Genomic DNA, 21,017 nt, shown 5'->3' with positions numbered 1-21,017 from the left:
CCTGTAAATAAATGAATCCTATTATTTTGTGTAAAAGCTCCATAGTTAAATTGGGAACTTCGTTGTAGACACAGACAAATGTGGCCTCTGGATCCCAGAGACCAAGATGAGCTTTGATTTGGCACCTGGATGCTGTCCTCCAACGGGCGGCTCAGTGCTGTTTTAAGCACTTGTATACTTACAAAACCAGGCTTCTAGGGACCCATGGCTAAGCCTTCCTAGATAAAAGATGGTGAAAGGAGCAGAATGCTAGGAGTTCCCCATGCACCCATCACTCGCCTCTTGAAATTGCATTGGAGGGGAGAAGCAGCTGGGGGCCTGCCAACTGGTCCCTGGGTCTCACTCCCCCTGCTCCTACTGCCTTGAACTACCACATAGTATATAAAATACATTCATACCCTTAAACTGAGGTGTAGAAAGAATAGCTAATTCATAAAATGTACTTGAAAACAGAGAAGAAACGACACAATCTAGTAAAAGTGGTGCTAATACTTTGAAGAAAGTCATCACTACAAACACATCTGTCACAGCTTGGTAGCAAAGAAACCATGTAGAAGCTCAGGTTTGGGACACTGACCCATCTGAATTTTATGTACATGTTTTTGATGTGCAATTTCCTTAAGAATTACCTTGATCTTTGCAAATATCAATTTACTTTATTAACATGGTTAAGTGGTTTCCAAGCATTTTATATGGAAGGACTGTGCTTCTAATGGCCCAGAAGGAGAAGGCCTGACTATGTCCCTCCTCTATTTACACCCTTCAATGGCTCTCCATTGCCCTATAAAGTTCAAACTCTTTACTGCAGCCTCCAAGGCCCTGGATGGGCTGGGCCTGGCCTGCCTACCTCAGCTCATGCTCCTATCAGAGGCTGAACTAACTCATACCTCCTGGAAAGCCCCCTTTGCCTACACCTAAGTCTTTGCAGATGCTGCTCTCTGTTCCCTGGTTTACCTAATTCTTACATTTATCTGCTAGGTTTCAGTGTGCGCATTCTCTTCCTCTGAGAAGCATTATTCTCAAGGCTAGGGTCAGCCTCTCTCCTCCCAGAACCTACAGCATCCCAAATTCACTACAATTACTTTATAGTGTTCTGCATCTGGTCTAGACACAACCCTGTGAAGGTGGAGATTACATCACATTCACCATTTTTATACAGAGCTCCTAGTATAAACATCGTGCCCGGTACACAGAAAGCTCTCAGAACTCTGTTGTAGAAAGGAATGTATATTGTGTCCCCACCACATGCCAGACACTGGTATATGCTGTCCATATACAGGACTCAGTTCTTAGGAAGAAAGTAAGATACAGAAAGATGAAGTATCATGGCTGGAGTTAGCACAGCAGGGAAGTGGTCAGGCAGGGGTTTGAAAGTACATTTGTCAAATTCTACAGAAGTGTCACTCCCAAGCCTGGTACCGTGCCTCTGCATTGCAGACCAGGCGGAAACAAGGCAGGAACAAACCAATTGTGTTGAAATTGTCTTTCCCTAGGATATGAGGATGATGATCCTGGGAACCCAAGAACTCCCAAAACACAGTTTCAAAGCCATCAGTTTAACAATGGAAACGGCTTGAAGGCCTCCAAAGAAGTAAACCCAGCAAGGATTGCTGACCTTTGTTGAGCTCTTTATGTGCAGGTACTGTGCTGGGCATCTGATAGGCATTATCTCACTGGCTCCTCCCTTTGCTCCCATAAGGGAGACACAGCCATTATCCTCAGTGTACAGGTGAGAAAATAGAGACTCAGAGGTGAATCACCTTGCCCACGATCAAGTAAGCAGGAAGTAGGGGTGTCACATTCTAACTGCTCTACTTTACTGCCCCTGTGTACGGGTGGAGCTTCATTTACAAGCCACCTGAGCCTCTGTCTGGAACTGTCATTGCTGTCACCTTTCCCTTCTCCTTCCTGACCATCCCACCACCAAGGATAGAAAATACCTTCTGGATGCATCCCTCGTGTCACTCTGAGGTCTGTACACAAAGCATTGTTTGTGAGGCTTAGGGAGGAAGGTCTTCATTTATCAAACAGGAGAAGCACCATCGACCACACATGACCTGGCACCTGCTACCAGAGATGGCACAGAAGAGGGGCTGCATAAATGTCTCTTGAGCTAAATTGAGATCGCTTGAATGAAAGGACAGTCACTGTGGAATCTGGCTGTGTTTTGGGATTTCCTAGCTGCCAGCTAACACGATCATTCTCTCCAAGAAGAAACTAGGTCTATGCCAATACCCTTGGCTATTCTGCTAACATGCCACTACCCTCAGATTGCTTAAATGAGAGAGAGACTATAAACAGGCAGAAGGAGAGAGAAGAATGGCGATCAGGTATACACTTGTCACTTTGGGAGGAAGGCGAACTCTGTAAGGTGACTAGGTTACCATTTAATGGCATCCTTAAGAGCATGAACCGGAATTAGGTATTTCCTCAAAATAACCTTTTTAAAAATAAGAATGCAAGTTTGTAATTTATATTTCTTTTTGTGCAACAAATTTGAGTGTCATAAAAATGGTTAAAAAGTCTTCCTATGGTAGCTTTTTCTAAACTTTTATGAACATCTGCCACATTCATTTGAAGTTTAAAAAATTCTGGCACATATGCAAAGGCATAATAAGGTGCCTATAGCTTTCAAGAAAAAATAACAAGACAGTCAAAAATAAGCCTTTTGCTGAATTGCCAGTAAGAAAACTAGTGTAGCAAGAGGAGATGGGCCTTCCTGAGCACCTTCCGTAAAGAGCTTTCCTTTGGCCCCAGATCTGAATTGGAGGTTCCTGCAGGAAACCGCAGGGGAAGCATCCCTTTCACCTGAAGGGTACAATGGAACTAGATAAACCCAATCAGAAAGTACAACTACGGCACTCAGAAGCTGAGCTGAAACTCCAGGGAGGAGGTCAGGAGACTGAATTCTAAGATTCGGTAGTTCACGGCTGCCCTACACACCCAGGAAACACTTCTTTGTTCAGAAAGTGTCTCGGCTGGTTTCAAGAGTGGGGCAACTCCCATTTTTGTTTTTATTTTTGTGCTGACTACACAGGAGTTCAGCACAGCAAACTCCTTCCCAGCCTCTGTCAATCAGCAGGGCTAAGGTCTATCTTAGCCAGTGCCCCCTGAGCCTTCTCCCTTAACGCCCTTCAAAGGCTGAGCAGAAGAGACCTGTACCCATTCATGTAAGTGCAAAACTCTGTCTCAAGTTTCAACTGCAAAATGTATGCATATTTTACCATGTTTTACTACAAAAGGCCTTATTTTAAATTACTTACAATTATATAAAAAGTAAAAAATTCACTTTCCACACCTGTAAGTAAAATTATGGCATTGGGTTGCCTGAAAACAGTGATGCCTATTAGAGGGCTTCTAAATGTGCTCCAAATTACAGCTTTCCAAGCATTCACTCAACGCTTCTTTTCACAAAGCATTTGCTCAGAGAATATCACCTGTGTGGCATCCTGTTAGGTGCTGGGGACACCACAGTGAATGATGCACAGTCCTTGTTCCCAAAGAAGTCATCCTCCAGGGGATGATGGAGAGAGACAAGGAAGCAAACAGCTATTATTCAGAGCAAGAGGCACCGTAAGTCAAAGAAGAAAACAGAGCAGGAGGACTTCTTGGAAGAGGCGGAGAAGGGCAGGGCTAATGCATGCAGAGGGGTGGGAATGTGGGTATGTTTAGGGATCAGCAAGAGCACGAGCTAACATGGGTCAGTGACCAGGCAGAAGGCTTGACAGCAGCAGAGAGACTGTGCAGAACGCAGGGACTGTGTAGGGGAGGCTGGAAGGCTCCTCCCCAAGCATTATGTAGCCCATGGTTATCAAGTGACCGGGTGGAGGGCAACCCATGCAGTGTTGTGACTATGCACTGAACTTTATATTCATCTCCATACCTCCAGGACCTAGCAAAATGCTTGGAACATAAGAGGTCCTCATGTTGTTTATCAAATGAATAAGGCTTTTGCAAGAATCCAAGAAAGCAAAGCAAAGTGTCAATGAAGGCAGTGAGGAAAGAACAGGGTGAGAGACATTTTAGAGCTTTGTGAGTATTTAGAGAGGATGAGGAAGAAGAGCATTCAGCCATGATCAGTGTGTCCCACTTAGGTGTCACTGAAGGCAGTAGTGCCATTCACAGGAACCTGGAACAGTGGAAGGGGAGTGGAGTGGCTTACAGAGAGAGAGAGAGAGAGAGAGAGAGAGAGAGTGTGTGTGTGTGTGTGTGTGTGTATAGATAATAAATTGTTTGGGGAAGACTGGGGAAGACATCTGTAGTACATCCAGGTGAAATCCAATTGGCACTTTAAACTTTGGACCTGAAGTTCAGAGAGAGGCAGACCAGCGTTAAAATCCCAGCTGAGTCATTGACATTGACCTGGTAGCTGAAGCAAAAAGCCTTAAACAAGGTGACTAGAGGGCACATAGAAAAGAAGAGAAAGACACAACTAGAAACTTGGAGAATGCTGAGGCGCTGGGACATAAAAAGGAGTCTGAAAAAGCCTGTGCTGGAGCAGTCTGGAAGGCAGGAGGAGAGGCAGGCGGGAGGGAACTGTGGACTCTGATAGACCAAATAGTCGTTATATTAGTGTTTCAAACTCTACAGCAATTGGCACTAACGGTCCATTGGAAAGTATTCACTTTGAATTTCAGTTTTTCATACGGGAGCTTTGAATAGACCCCCAAACTTGACAAACAAAGGTAAAACACAGAAGAAATCTCTTCAATCTGATCTAAATACATCATCCCAGATAGTCCATAAACTGTGTACTGTATGTGCTTAGGGCTGGGTGATGACAAGGAGGAACTGTTAACAGAATGTAGGAGCCACATGGCCGGCCTGTCAAATTAGAAATTTGAGCAGATTTCTGTGGTCTATTTTGATCAAGATTCTCAATGTCAAACAAACAGGTTTTTCGATAACCAACTTCTTTCATTTTCGTAAGCACAATAGCACAGTGTGCAACAGTTAGTGAAGCAGGTGGTCCTCGTCGACGTGAAATGAAGGGAACAGAAGAAGAGAAGTAGCACTTCCTTCAAGACATGCAAAGCACCACCGCAGACGGACATGGCTGTAGATTTTCCCTCTGAGAGCTTATCTCCTGTGCAACACAGGCAAGCCCCCTCCCCACGCCTCATTTTGCTCTAGTACAAATTAAAACTCTCTCCTAAGGAGGAAAGGGCTTAGGGTACATGTCTACAAACTAATGACACTTACAAAAGCACAGAAAAGTCCTTTAAAAGAATTGCTATCTAATTGGTACAGCCATACAGAAAGCAATCTGGCATCCGATGCATAGCTTTGACCAAGCATTTCTACTTTAGGGGTTCTATGCTAAGGAAATGAGGCAAAATGCAGATAAAGCCTTATGCATAAAGATGTTCGCTGAAATGCTATTTATAATAGTGAAAAATTATAAACAACCTCAGTGTCCAACAGTAGGAAAACGGTTACATTGTGGTATATCCAAATAGTGGGAATGATAGGTGGCAAATTAAAAATTATTACTGAGAGTAGATAAAAACATGTAGAAATTCCCAAGCCATGTTAATTAAAGACATAAAATTACAAAGCATATCAATTATGCATATTTATACAAAACATATATTTAGACAATAAAGACTAAGAAGGAGATTAGTAAAATGCTAACAATGGTTCAATCTGGAATAATGGTATCGTGGATAATTTTAATTTCCTTCTTCATGATTCTATGTACATTTTATATCACATTTACTACAATGAAGAATGCAATATTGCTATAGCGATTAGAACAAACATTTTGAAAAGCAAATCATTTCCCTTCCCTCATTCAAACCCTTAAAGAACCCTTTCCTCCTGCCTCCTTGACTCTCTCTCCCTCAACCCGTGAAAATCCACAGTCTCTAGGCAAAGTGGGAAAACCCTGAAAACAGAGTCCAATGCAGAGCGTCCAAGCTGAACGCTCAGCTCTGTGCACCTGGGAGGTGCTGCTTCGGCACGCTCCCACATGCAGAGCTGTGACTGCCGAGACTGGGTCTCTCCACCGCCACACAATGAAACAAAGCCCCAGGTAGAGCCATCTGGGGAGGAAAGAAGCCAACTTACCTCCATTAAACTTAAATGGATTCCTATGAGGTAGGGCATGGGAGCACTGTGAAGAGAAACAGAGACACACAGCTGCTTTAATGTCTGTTGCTTCTGACAGAAAATTACAGATGGTTCACTATTTGGAGAAAAACTGTTTTAATAAACGTATGCACAGTTACATTTCCTTTCACAACAAAAATCCTAATATGACATTTTGTTCCCAAGCCTTGAAACTTCAGAAGAATTTCAAAACGTGGGCAGCATTGGAAACAGCATGGGTATCAGGAAGAGCATCAACCTTGGTATTAGTCCCTAAAGAGCAGCTCTGCAACTGCACAGCCTCAGTTGCCTTATCTTTAAAATGGAATCCTGGATTGCAGCCAGCATGTTGTTATTAGAATCAAAGAAAATATACGTTAAATGATCAGCAGAGTTCTAATACAAATGGGAACGATTATTGCCATGATTACAACAGAAAAAGCAGTTAAGGTTGGATGAAGGGCATAATGTGTTTCAAAGAAGAATATTTTGTATTTTCTGCTTCCTCTGTCATCAAGAGATGTGATCTAACTGTCCATTCTGATTGGACAAAGTACTTGGAGAGCTGCCAGCAAGCATCTCCTCCCCAGTTGCACACATGCCATCCCATGACACTATAATTCAGAAAGCCTCTGCCAACTGCTTCATTCACGGAGCCACGGGTTCCCTAAGTCAGTGACTGAGCAAAGGCATGAGAACTCCACTCTAGTGGGTTTAAAACCTGGGCATTTTGGATACACCGGTCCTGCCTTTGGTTTCAGGGGTTGGTGTGTACGTGTGTGTGTGTATACATTATCATTTATGTTACCTACCAATAACAAATGTGCTAGACATTATATGAGGAATTTTAAATTCATCTATTCTAATCCACGCAACAACTTTGCAATACCCATAGATACAACACCCATTTTACAGAGAAGGGACTAGGCCTAAAGAGGTTAAATCACTTACCTAACACCACAAAACAAAGTCAGTGGTAGACTTGGGATCTGACTCCCAAATATGCATTTCTTCCTTTGTACCACACTGATTTTGTAATACAGAACCTGAAATCCCCAAGCTCACTTCCCGTGCAATGCTTTCCTTTGGGTCAGGGGAAGGAGGTCAAGGAAGAGTGAGGAAGGGTGTGACTGGCAACTTTTCCATCTATCTCTCTAGTATGGGATGTATTCTATGAAATGTGCAGATGGTATTTTGTGAACCTAGAGAAAAGATACCTGACTCAAACTGGGGTGACCAGGTACTTTTCTTCTGGGGCAGCTGGTAGAGTAGAGGTGGATGATCAAGGATGGCTCTTTGGGGACAAAGTTGGAGAAACAAGGATTGGTAAGTAATGAGACAGGAGAGGTTTGCTTCCAACTGAATACTATGGAGTTTAGGCTTTATCCTGAAAGCAATGGATAGGCAAGGGAGGTTTCTAAACATCACATGTATATTGTTAAATTGCTCAAACATTTAAAAATAAGAAAGGGCATGATTCCCTCATTACCATTCAACAAATAAAATTCAAGCAAAAATCCTTTCTTTCCCTCTTTCCCCAGAATGTAAAATGTCCTCCTTACTACAGATCTCAGCAGTAATATAATATGTCTTGGGAACATGTAAAACAGACTTGAATATTAGCAGCTCAGTTTGCTAACTATTCTAGAAGACTTTTGTATTTGATAATAGCTAAAGAAAGAACTATATACACAACTGCAGTGAAAGTGGAGTTGTCTTTCTTCTTCTCTTTTTTTTTCTTTTTTAAGGTATCTGCTGTGTGCATTCAGCTTCTCTTTGCTTCTAGGGGCAAGGAAATGCCCTGTGACATTTTTTTCCCCCCTAAACCGTAAACCATTAGTTTAGCTGCCAGCTACACAAACGCTCAAACTTCCCAGTGTGCCTGGCTCTGCTGTCCAAGCTTTTTCCAGTGTACACTGAAATGAATGTGTTTCTAATTAAGTAGCTTCAGGAACACGACAGCTTCAATGTCAAAAATACAAAGTCTGAACCCTGGCAGGAAGTCTTAAGACTGCAAATGTCTCATCTAGTGGAACCTTGCCTAATGTAATGAAAGGAAGCAGGAAGAGTACAAATTCCAGAAAAATGGCCACTTATTAATGTGACCAGAAGCACAGCCTAACACATAGAAGGGAGAAAGCGCAAATCCATAATATTTAACTAAATCTTATCACCTTTCCCATCTCCTACATTTAATCATGCAATTGACCAGTGACCATGAGTTTTAACCAGAATTGTAGAACTGAAATTCCAACAAACGAATTAATATACAGAAAAAGACATTCAAATGGCTGAAAATAAACATGTATACCAAAAGCCCTCTGTATAACTTAACCATAGGATCCTATGTATGTAGACTTTAGTGCTATGCCCTTTTGTCCTACAATAAAAATCAATCACACCCTGAAAGGAAAAAGGGACCTCATGGAAAAGACTGAAGATGCAAGAAAGGGCAAAATGGAACTCATTCTTCAAGTATCTTCAGATAGGCATTTTTAAAAGCCCAATAATTTTCCAAAGAGTAATTATGGCCTATCGTAGAAATGTAGTTTTCTTAGCCAAGTATTGTTAGAACTGCAACAGCTCTGTATTTAGAAAATATTTAAAACACATTTATTCTGAAATCATAGCAGCTCCATGTTTTGTATGAATGTAAATTTGGACAAATACCTTTTACACTGTCATCATTTACGTACAAAGCCTCAGATATTTCCCTGAATCTACTGCATGTTTGCTCTGCAAATAGATAATTACGAATTCCAAGTGGTGACAGGGAGAGGGAAGAAAAAGAAACCCAGAATTTCCTGAACATCTTAATGTGGTACTTATCCAATTGGGTAATTCTAGGTACAGTCTGAAAACAATTTCTATTCTCAATAATTATTGTAGCTACTGACTCAGTTTCTTGGAAACCTCTTCTTTGTCTTTTTATTTTTAAAAGAAATGTTTGGGGAGAAAAACACCTACCCATGATTATATTATCCTAACACAATTACTTTTTCTTTTGCATTCCTTTCTAATACTGGCTCACATTAAACAGGTTTATATCTTCGAAACCATAAAAGGCATACATTGTGTTATTTTCTCATTGGCTACATGAACATTTCCCAGATTGTTCTATAATTTTGTGATTATTAAAGACTGCATAATATTCCACCAAATATGGATGTACCATAATTTATTGAATGCTATCCCTAGAGTAGACATTAAGTTGCTTCTAACTTTTCACTATCATAAGTATCACTGTGATAAAAATGAACACCTTCATGTTGTATGAATTCCTAGACACAAATTACTAAAAATTAAAGGACAGGGCTGTTTCTTATCGTTTGTTATATCCTAGCAGAGCGCTTTCCAAAAAGGCAGTACCTGGCCTAGTGGAAATCTTTCAGGACTGTTGCAGAGATTAGAGACAACCTCCGAGGTACCTGGCACAGGTGCAGCACATGGTAGGGTTCTCTCTGAGCCCCTGGCATGGCTGGCACCATTGGACCCACTCTCTTACTACCCACAGAATGGTTTCTTGTTCCAGCCCTGGTTCTGTAGGACACCCACTCCAGGATACCCAGTAAACTGCTGGTAAGAATGGTCAAGATGCCATGAGGAATGGGAGGTGCTTGACAGGCACACGTCATCTCTACACATGGATTTCTGACTGCCAAGCACACTCCTGTCTCCTGGATACTCCACTGAGTTCAGGAGGGTTGCTTATCACTTTCTTCAGGAGGGTGCCTTTCCTTTCTAATGTACCACCAATAATGGAAAAACTATCAAGGAAACAATGGTTCATGACTTTTTGATCACTTGGACACATTTTTAAAAACCTCTTATCACTCTTGAGCATACATTAAAAATAAAACATAGCAAAATAAACTGGGTAAGCTTTTTTTTTTTTTTTTTTTTGAGACGTTCTCTTGCTCTGTTGCCCAGGCTGGAGTGCAGCGGCGCGATTTCGGCTCACTGAAAGCTCCACCTCCCGGGTTTATGCCATTCTCCTGCCTCAGCCTCCCGAGTAGCTGGGACTACAGGCGCCCGCCACCACGCCTGGCTAATTTTTTGTATTTTTAGTAGAGATGGGGTTTCACTGTGTTAGCCAGGATGGTCTCGATCTCCTGACCTCATGATCCGCCCACCTCAACCTCCCAAAGTGCTGGGATTACAGGCGTGAGCCACCGCGCCCGGCCTTAAGTTATTTTTTAAAAAAACTTCTTCATGTTCAGAATCCAACTCATCTGAATCCTTTTCTGATCCAGAGGCATCAACGTCCATGTTTTTCCAAGGGTATCTCAGTTACAAAACCAAACCAAAATCCATCTAGAAGTGATCTTCCTGTTTAGGTCCTTATTTGTTGCTGTTCTAGAAAATTTGAATGGAAATATCTACACTTCAGTAATAGCAAATGTATATACTCTGCTTCTCTGCTCCGGCGCCCTTCAGCATTCACAGTGACTTTACCTTTCAGTGTTGAATCCTAGTGCAATTGTGAAGACATTTTAAACGGCAATTAAACAACATGTGTAGAACCAACAATGCACATAATTAAATTAAAGCGGTGATAATATTAACAGTTATAACCAAACTTAAGCATAGGCGGGTCATGACAACCACGTCACAACTGCTGTATGGCTGACAGTGATTGTAAGGATGCTACTGTACATCTTGGAATAGCAGAATGGGGTGTATCTGTACGAAGCTTTTGTTCTCTGGGAATTGCTGCACTATCTGATTTCATCAGTTTCATCAGTTACGGGAGAGTAAAAGTGACTCTCTTTTCCTTCTACCCTGAAAAGGAAAAGGGCTCTGTTGCTGGTGTTGAGGCAGACACAATAGAATAACCTTTACCTGGAAGATATCTTTAGTTTGAATCCTCTTAAGAGGAAAAGGAACTTTTATTGAGCTACTATAATTCAGTCACTTTTATGCATTACAGACATAATGCTCAAGGGAACTCTGCAAAGTGGTGCTATCATCCATATTTTCAGGTTAGGAAACAGGCTCAGAAAGACAAAAGTAATTTGCCAAGATCGCACAGCTAGTCAGCGGTGAAGCCGTACTTCAGACGCAGGGCTGCTGAACAGAGAGGCCAACCTCTGTGCATGATGTCACACAGCACATACTCAGTATTTAAGTTGAAAGGAAAAGAGCGCTGGGGTACCAAAAGGGCTATTCGTCAGTCCTCTTGGTTCCAGGCCTGTGATGCCGAGCACTTCTCTGACAGGTAAGTCCGACGGCATGAGCTCATTCCCAGCAAGGAAGAAGCAAGCATACGGAAACTGCAGACTTATTAAGCGATCCTGTAGTCCTCGTTCATTATTACTGCACTTCCACAATTTAATTCCTCTCCCCCAGATAACCAGAGCTCTCTTAATCATGTTCCCCTGAGGTGAACAGCTACTAATTGGAAATGAGTCCAGTGAAATAAAGGAACACTGGCTAATAAACAACAACAACAACAACAACAACAAAAACAGCTTCCCAAGACAAAGTGGGAGGGGAGAGGAAACGAAGGGAGAGGCAGGAGGTCCCTTCACATGAAAGAACACAGCTTAGAAAAACAGTGGTCTTTCCAAATCCCTGGGCTGCCATCATGAAAGAACACAGCTTAGGGCAGCCCAGGGATTTGGAAAGACCACTGTTTTTCTGTTTTTCATATAAACACATAGGTATTCACGTTACAATATACACATCACAGTGCCACCTTACCTCTCAAAGGCCCACCACCTTATTAACCAAATACCCTGATCAGGCAAAGGGGATCCCACAGTCAGAAAGGAAAACTCTGAAGGAGGTCTTATGTGAGCTTTTCTTTCTTTTTTTGTAAAAGACACAAACGTGTAAACACAGATTGTCTTGTGGTTTTAAATTCTGCTCGAAATAATGAGCCTGGCTTTGTTAGACAGGTTAAAGGACAAGAGAGTTGGAAAAAGAACAAGAATGGACACCAGAGAACATATCTTGCTGGAGAATGCGAATGATCACAGTTTCGGACTTACTGAGAGCGATGAGACAGCTGCTCTTCAGGCTAATGTAACGGCCAGTGTAGGACACGAAGCCAGTAAGAGCAGCCACCACTGACTGCAAATTTGCCAAGAGCCAGCACTAGGCTAAAGCATTTTCTCATTATATTCTCACCGTAGCAGCATAAGGTAGGTACTATCGGAAATACCATTTCACAGATGGAAAAACTAAGATTGGAGAAGCTAAATCATTCCTCTGACATCACACAGCTAGTAAGTGGCAGAACGGGGACTAGAACCCAAGTCCATGATACAGGGATAAAGCAAGCTTCTTATTTCCTGGAGATCAGCATTCCCACAGCCTGCAGAGGAAGAAGGTTAGGTGGTTTTCTCTAACCTGCTGCAGCCTGCAGCTGTGACAAGACCTAGGAGCTTCCACATTCTGTCTGAGATCCTCCTCCCCTGCTACCTTTTCCACCACAGGAGGTTTCTGGTCCCAAAAGTGCCTCTGAGCTCATCTCAGTCACACAGTGGCCCCACAGGCCTCAGCTTCGCTATTCCTCCAAGTCCTACTGAAGCCCTGCTGCCTGCCTCTCAGATTGCCCAGTGGTGGCTAACACCTCTCTTGGTAGGGGCTTTTGTCTGAGTTACTCATTTGGCATAAAGCACATGCTGATTTGAAGGGTGATTCTAGATTGTCAGTCACAGAAGCACAGAATCCTGTTTCCCAGAGCCTCCCATGGTGCCACGTGCAGAGCAGGAATGATACAAACAGTCGAGCTGCTATTTACTGAGCACACACCACATTTCAAGGGCTGCATGGGAGGCTCTAGCCACCTTATCTCATTTAATCCTCAAATGATCCAATTTATATCATCCATTTTATAGTTTTTTTTTTTTTTTTTTTTTTTTTTTTTTTTTTGAGACAGAGTCTTGCTCTGTTGCCCAGGCTGGAGTGCAGTGGTGCAATCCTCGCCCACTGCAACCTGTCTCCTGGGTTCAAGTGATTCTCCTGCTTCAGTCTCTCGAGTTGCTGGGATTACAGGCGTGCACTACCACGCCTGTCTGATTTTTGTATTTTTAGTGAAGACAGGGTTTCACCATGTTGTCCAGGCTGGTCTCAAACTCCTGACTTTAGGTAATCCACCTGCCTCGGCCTTCCAAAGTAGTGGGATTATGGGCGTGAGCCACTGTGCCTGGCCATTTTACAGACTTAAAAAGGTAATCTCAAAAACGTGCCCATGGTCACGCTGTTAATCGTGATCCCAGCCCAAATCCTTCTACTTCCAAGTCTCTTACACTACTCTTACTTGCTAGTGACTTCTCTTAACCATTATGCTACAGTTAACAAAAAATGGTTACTTGATAATTATAGCTAAAAAAGTAAAATAGCTAGTGGGTTCATAGCCAGAATAAAACTATATTTGCCTTACTAGCTGGAATTGACTGATACTCTTTTCTGTTCTAAGCAGGATTTAAGGCAATTTATATGAATATTTTCAACATAGCAACAAAAGTATGAAAAGAAATAGAAGCCAAGGGGGGAAGAAAAGGAAGCTGTGGCAAGGTTAGTGTTTCCATTTCATGCTGGGGTGGTCACAGGTTTGGCTCTGAACACTCTGGCCACCAACCCAAAGACGGAAACAAGATTGTAAGGTGTTTTGTGGTGTCCACAGGAGAAAAATGAACCAGCCACCCAGGAGCTTGAATTTTCAAAAGGCTCCTGAGGAGGGAAAAGTGTTTTCCACAGGCCAGTCAGTCAGTCAGTCAACAGGTATCACTAATATCAGGCACCATGCTGGGCTGGGGCAAGAGGAGAGAAAAACAGATCTGGTCCCCATGTGAAGCTCACAGTTAACAGCAGATCAAATAAGCATGTTGTACATGCGCAACCTGCTACAAGGAAACGCACAGGGTGTTGTCGGGTACACAACAGAAGGGCCTGAGATGACCTCATTTCATCTCTGCAGCAATCTTGAAAGGTGGGTCTCCATAATTCACAGAGGAACCCATGGCTCAAAGAGGTTAAGTGACTTGACAAAGGTCACAGCTGGTGAGAAGTAGAAAGTATGGGGTAACTGCCATGAGGTAGGCAAGTTTTTTTCTTTTTAGGGGAAAAAAGTATTTAACGTCTTTCCTGGTTTCCAACCCAGCCCTCTCCGATTTATGAGCAACAACAGAGGATGAGGATCCATGAGGAGACCAGGAACAATTCTGGATTATGAGAGAAGGCAGAGATGGCCTAGTTTCCATTTGGGGTTTCAGCAGTAAGAGCACGGGGCCCCGCCACAGCAGAGGTGAGCTCAGTGTGCATCAATGTCCAGTGGGCACTGGAGATGGTTTGCTAATGCAAGACACGTGTATCACTTGAGCTGATCAGTGACTGGGAGAGGAGGACAATGCCCTTCTGAATGTGGCTCTGTGGCTTCCTGGGGTAACCTATGCGGGTGGCGGAGATGCCTTCTACAGCCCCAAGCCACTGGACCCAACAGAAATGAACACAAGAGTTACAAAGATAATGCCTGGACAAAAATCTGGAGAGGTCAACATCAAAGCCTGGGGTAGCCCGCCCTTTTGTGCCTCCTCGGCCTACCGGAAGGCGACAGACTCGGAAAACATCAGGAAGGGCTCCATGACTAAGACCACTGCAGCAGGAGAAGTTAATCACAGAGGAAAGGTCAGGAGACAGGGCTCTCTGTTGCCACAGAAAATTCAATGAGAACCATAACAGCTAAAGCCAGACATGGAAAGGAAGTCTCAAGTTGTAAGCCACAAACAGCCCATGAGAGCCTATGGAAACACACAAATGAATGAGCCCCCCCAAAAAAAATAAATAAATAAGAAGAGAAAAAGAGAAAGAGGTTTGTGGAGAAATAAATGAAGAGAAAGTGACAGAAAAGAAAGTATAAAAAATAATTCAACTGGTAATAACAGGAGATTTTCTCTTGCTGTTTTTCCAGGACTCATCCCACGTGCCAAGATGCATACATCCAATTACATTTCCAGCCTTGCCTTTCCATCCATCGCATGTTTTAAATGGAAGACAAACCTGCACTTGTTGAGAGGTCACTCAGAGCCTATCACTGTGCTGGTGCTGTATGTACATACTGTCCCTGGTGCCAGCACCTGAAAGAGGCAGGCACATTATCTCCAGAAGCCTTGCCTTGAGGTCACTTGCTGCACTGCTGAAGCTTCCTGTGATCCTGATGTTACTTGGTCTGTGGCCCCTACCTTACAGGTGACCTATGGCTTCCAGGAACATAGCTAGAGTGTTGTTGCTACAGAGACCCCTATACTGTGTCCCAGAACATCCAGAGTTTTCTAAGTGTTGGGTTCAAGCCAGGCTCCAAATCGGGGAGGAGTGAGGAATGTGTCACTCACATACAAAATGTGTCATGAGAAATGGAAAACCAGGCCAATGCTCAGGCAGGTAGGCAGGAGTCAGGGCCAGCAACGTTGCACGGAGGGCAGCAGAAACTGGGGCAGGGGAGGCAGGCTGTTGCCCCTCCCGACATCAGTAGGAGGGGGCTGGGGAAGGTGGGAGCAGCAGGGCAGGTCCAGAGGCTCAGAGGCAGATACAGTAGCCAGGAGGTGATTAGGCTGTGGTCCAGACAGCTCCCCAAAGGGTTGGTGGCTGAGCCAACAAGCACCATTCCCCTAATCCAGGAAGGGTCACTCCTGTGTTAAAGGGACACCTTGTCTTCTTTAACCCTGTAAGTCTCAGTAATGCTGGGAGAGACACTGCTGAGGCCAGTGAGAGCTGTCCCGCTGCACTCCTGGCATCGGTGCCTTCCGGGGTGCCTCTACAGGGACAGGGCTAAAGGCTGAATGGCAACCATCTACACAGACTACCCATTTTTACAGACCTTTTGCTTTTTGTTATATGTACTTTGAAAGGCTGAAAAAAGCTTATTATTATTATTATTATTATTATTTTGAGATGGAGTCTTGCTCTATCACCTAGGCTGGAGTGCAGTGACGCAATCTCAGCTCACTGCAACTTCCGCCTCTCAGGTTCAAGTGATTTTCCTGCCTTGGCCTCAGAGTAGCTGGGATTACAGGCACATGTCACCACGCCCAGCTAATTTTTGCATTTTTAGTACAGATGGGGTCTCACCATGTGAGCCAGGCTGGTCTTGAACTCCTGATCTCAGGTGATCCACCCGCTTGGGCCTCTCAAAGTGCTGGAATTACAGGCATGAGCCACCGTACCCAGCGTAAAAAAGTTTTTTATAATAAGGATATGTTACTTCACTAACAATGCAGAATGTATTAAAAATATAATGTATCTGGAATTAGTGATGATATATTTATTAGATGGATAGTGAATTAGATAGTTGGAATATACTACAAACCACTGATCTTTATACATTGATTGATTGATTGAGACAGAGTCTCATTCTCATCAACCAGGTTGGAATGCAATGGTGTGAGATCATTGCAGCCTCAACTTTCCAGGCTTAGGTGATTCTCCTACTTCAGCCTCACAGGGAGCTGGGACTACAGGCACACACCACCACAGCTGGCTAATTTTTGTATTTTTTTTTTTTTTTTTTAACAGAGACATGACTTTGCCATGTTGCCCAGGATTGGTCTCGAAGTCCTGGGCTCAAGCAATATGCCCGCTTCCCAAAGCGCTGGCATTACAGGTGTGAGCCACTGCAGCTCTGGCCAGAACTGTATACTTTTAAAAGGGTGAACTTTGTGGTATGTGAATTACACTTCAACTTAAAAAAATCTAGCAGAGAACTTGAAAAGACAGTTTCCCTATAGAGTCTACAGTATAGAGACAGAGATCCCCACAGAATCTGTAACATAGATAATACAAAGGGCCCAATCTCTTCTTTACCTCATTTTTCCACCTGGAAAATAGTTCACATCAAAATTGTCCAGTCTAGGCATGGTGGCTCACACCTGTAATCCCAGCACTTTGGGAGGCCAAGGTAGGTAGATAATTTGAGGTCAGGAGTTTCAGACCAGCCTGATCAACATAGTGAAACCCCTTCTCTAACAAAAATACAAAAAATTAGCTGGGTGTGGTGGTGCACACCTGTAATCTCAGCTACTCAGGAGGCTGAGGCAGGAGAATTGCTTGAACCCAGGAGGCAGAAGTTGCAGTGAGCTGAGATTGCAGCGCTGCACTCCAGCCTGGGTGACAGAGTGTGACTCCATCGAAAAAAAAAAAAGAAAAGAGAAAAAAAGGAAAAAAATTGTCCAAAGCTTCCCCACAAGGCTCTTGGCACATTCAGTCTTGGGTGCTGCTCAAGGAAATGAAGGTGCAGCTCAATGTAGGACTCAGTGACTGTTATCACCTCACAACATTTTTCCAGCTGCCTACTTGGTGCTAGGCTCCTCATGTAGAGCAGTGCTTTTAGCTATCTCCCTGGCAATGGCTTCACAAATGAAGACACTGAGGCTCAGGCAGGTTATGTGACTCACTCAAAGTCACATCTTTAGTAGGACCACAGTCTAGGATTTGGACCCTAGACTTTATGACTTCCAAATCTGAACTCTTTTCTCTCACTTGGCCTCTCTGTTCAAGCCTCAGGGTCAAGTTTAGCCAAATCTCAGTTGAAGAATTACCTAACTAGCAATCTATGATTTCTGATCATTAAACCAACACACATTTGTGTGTGTGTGTGTAGGTGTGCGTGCGCGCATTTCCTAACCATCACTTCCACCACAGCCCAACTTCCCTTCCTCTTCTGTCTGAAACTAAATTCCTGGTCCTTATCCCCTCCTGCCCCTCCCAGATGAGCTCTGTCACAGTGGCACCATTCCACTCTTGGCGCCTTGCTGCTTCTTAGCTTAAAATATATATATATATATATTTTATATATGCAAAAAATATTCAGTTGAAATTCTCTCTTTTTTTTTTTTTTCGAAGACAGGGTCTTTCTCTATTGCCCAGGCTGGAGTAGCTGGGATTATAGGCATGCACCGCCACACCTAGCTATTTTTTTTTCTATTTTTAGTAGAGATGGGGTTTCACTATGTTGCCCAGGCTGGTCTTAAACTCTTAGCCTCAAGTGATCTGCCCCCTCGGCCTCCCAAAGTGCTGGGATTACAGGTGTGAGTCACCATACCTGACCTCAGTTGAAATTCTTAGCACCAGAGATACATTAATATATACTGACTATATATACATCTATATAGCTATGAATAACATAAAGATAGTATCTACTATTTACAGAGCACCTGCTTTGTGTCAGTAGTAATCACTATTCACCTCCATCTGAAAAGGCTGGCTCAGTGACCTCCAATCTAGCCAACGGGGAAGCCAGGTGAGGGCCACACTTTTCTGTTTCCGCTGAACCACACTTTGAGTTCTGTCTCTGCCATCAAGAATACCAACAATTCCACTTAATCTAGCATTGATCTATTTCCTATGCAACATTTCATGGCATCAATGAATATAGTGACTAGAATGGGCGCAGATCTGATTAACTGGATGTTACTTCAGAGTTGTGTCCAGACTGATGCCCCATCACCTATATGGACTGTGCACCTTTTGTTGAAAATCCTACATGGAATATGTGATGCACCATGTAGGGGCTGATTCAAAACCCTACATACAGCACACAAAAGGCCTGAAACTAGCGTCTTTCAGAGAGATCTGAGCATCCCCACTCTGAGAGGAAGAATGGTTCCAGAGTCATCTGGAAATGCCAAAAAATATGAGGCATTTTACAAACTCAAATGCAAAATTCAAACATTCACTGTACATATCCTATTTGACTTCTCAGTTCAACAATGCCCTCAAAAAGCATCAGGAGCTAGCTACTAACTTGGCTTTTGACCTGACTGTCCTTTGGGGGAAAAGCATGAGCTTGTCTTGATCTGCTTTGAAAATATTTTATCACAAATGTGTGTTAATAATTGCCTAGAATAAATCAAATACACGATTCAAGTTGGGAATTGATTTGTGGTCCCTATTTAGGACTACTTCTGAAGAAGGAAGGGGGAAAAAGAAATTTACATGGGAAATACCATATGGTTTCTACTGGGACCTTTTCTTAGCACAATTTAATTAGCATAGTGCCTGGTACATAATAAGTGCTCTATCAATATTTGCTGAATAAATGAATAATTAATGAATGACAACATACGTCTACAATTAGCAAGTCATCAAGAAGCCGACATGAAGAATTTTTTCACAAAATCTTGGTGATGGGTACAATTTATTCTCTAACACTTCGCAGGATATTAGTAAGGAAAGTTTTAATATCAGATTGCCTTGGATTTCAAGGGCAGGCTCCACTATTTCTTGGCTGTGTGACAGTAGGTAAGTCATTAAACCTCTCTGAGCTTCAATTTCCTAATACATACAATGGAGCTAAAAATATTTACCTTGTAGCTTGATTTTGAAGATTTGCGATAATGTTTATAAAGAGCTTGTCACATACACAGTACTCAATAGATGGTGATTATTATGAAAGGGAATGCTGCTTCTCATTAGCAAGTTAATCCTTTTCTCCCAGAAACAGGAAGGCTTTCCCAACACTGGCCAAGGTCAAGGCCACCATCAGCTAAGGTAGGGAACATTCTCGTTTTCACTTTCAAAGTCAAGGGAATGGCATAGATCTAAAGTAGAAAGGAACCAGCAGCACATGTTTTTAAATATTCATAAGGGCTGGAAATGTCTTACTCCTTTCGTTTTCTCTGCCATCTGCTTTTGTTTCTTTTCTTTTCATTCTTATGCCACAGCTGCAAATGAAAACAACCATACAATAACTCAAGTTAAATAAAAAAAAAAATCAAAATAAAAACAATCTGAGGGATAAAAAGAGAAGATGAATTATAAAGTTTTCCCCTGAGCTCTCAAGGCAGCAGAAGTAAGAATAATGTTTAATGTGAGTTAAACCTTCCAGAAACTGAAATCCATGTCCCAGGTTTATAATAATGGTGAAAAAAGCAATCATCATTTACTAATGGCCCCTAGGTGCCACTTGACTAATAACTCTAATTGCTATAGCCACTTTTCAAAGTAGGTAAGTTATACCCATTTTACAGAAAAAGACATTGCAGATCAGAGAGGTAAAACAGATTTTTAATAGTTACATAGTTAATAAGAGATAAGACTAACATTTGAATCCAGGTCTGCCTGAATCCAAAACCTAGGCACCTTCCACACTATTGTCCACTCCAAAAATAGGAAGGGACACACAAAAATATAATTTGAGGAATATCTAGGGCAGCCTATTTGGACTAAACTGATTTTTTTCAGATAATTAAAATCTGTGATTATAGCTCTAATTAAAGTTAACTCAGATGATTGTTTGTTGTATTTGTGAATGTGCAATTAGTTCTCCACATAATTATAGGGTTTTCAGTATCCTACTTTTCATTTATTAACTGCATGCAAACTAGAGCTTTGCTGTCATGGCCTCTGGTCTACTAAAGGCTGCAATACAGCTTTTGGGGTTTCTGGACTCAATGACTGTGACCTGTGATACCAACAGCAGGGTCTGGGCTCAGCCCCATTTAACATGTTTTTGTCCAGAAGTCAATGAAGACTTCATCTTCAGGCGCCATGTAAAAAGCTCTTATGGCCTACACTGTTGTCCTGAAAACTCCTAGCAGCATGTACCTGAAGAAAAACTGGCAGCAGTGGTCCTCATGTGTTAATTACACTTGTGAAGTCTATTATGCATAGAAAGGGCACCTGCTGGCAGTGAAAATGACTAGAATCCGCCCTTCCTGTGCAGTGAGTAAATTGAGAGTTCATTTCTACAGGAGATAATAGTTTTCAGATTCCATTTTGTGTATCCCCTGCATGGGGACATACTTAACATTTAAATCATCTGCAGAGGAGCAAACCTCCTTCAAATTTACATGTTTCAGGCTCCTAGCACTTTACTTAAAATGCTAGTTATCCCTGCTGGCTCTTACCACCAAGGATTACACTCAATGGTGGTGAAAGTTACTAGGCATAAGAGAATGAAGTTATTAGCATTGACTCAAATTTCA

The 21,017-nt window shown here is 42.6% G+C and overlaps 1 protein-coding gene across 6 annotated transcripts in view; it reads right to left on the bottom strand.

Annotated features, from left to right (window-relative positions):
• DENND1A (DENN domain containing 1A) overlaps positions 1 to 21,017 on the bottom strand; it is a 544,396-nt gene that overhangs the window by 220,012 nt on the left and 303,367 nt on the right. For all 6 annotated transcript variants that reach the window (XM_025359631.1, XM_025359633.1, XM_025359632.1 and 3 more), the window contains one exon: positions 6,070 to 6,115. In XM_025359631.1, coding sequence (XP_025215416.1) covers positions 6,070 to 6,115 — 46 coding nt within the window. The remainder of the gene's footprint in view (positions 1 to 6,069; positions 6,116 to 21,017) is intronic.

This window comes from Theropithecus gelada, chromosome 15 (genome assembly GCF_003255815.1).
Source record: "Theropithecus gelada isolate Dixy chromosome 15, Tgel_1.0, whole genome shotgun sequence".
In the NCBI taxonomy this organism is placed as follows: domain Eukaryota; kingdom Metazoa; phylum Chordata; class Mammalia; order Primates; family Cercopithecidae; genus Theropithecus; species Theropithecus gelada.
This window is presented reverse-complemented; position numbering and strand designations above follow the sequence as displayed.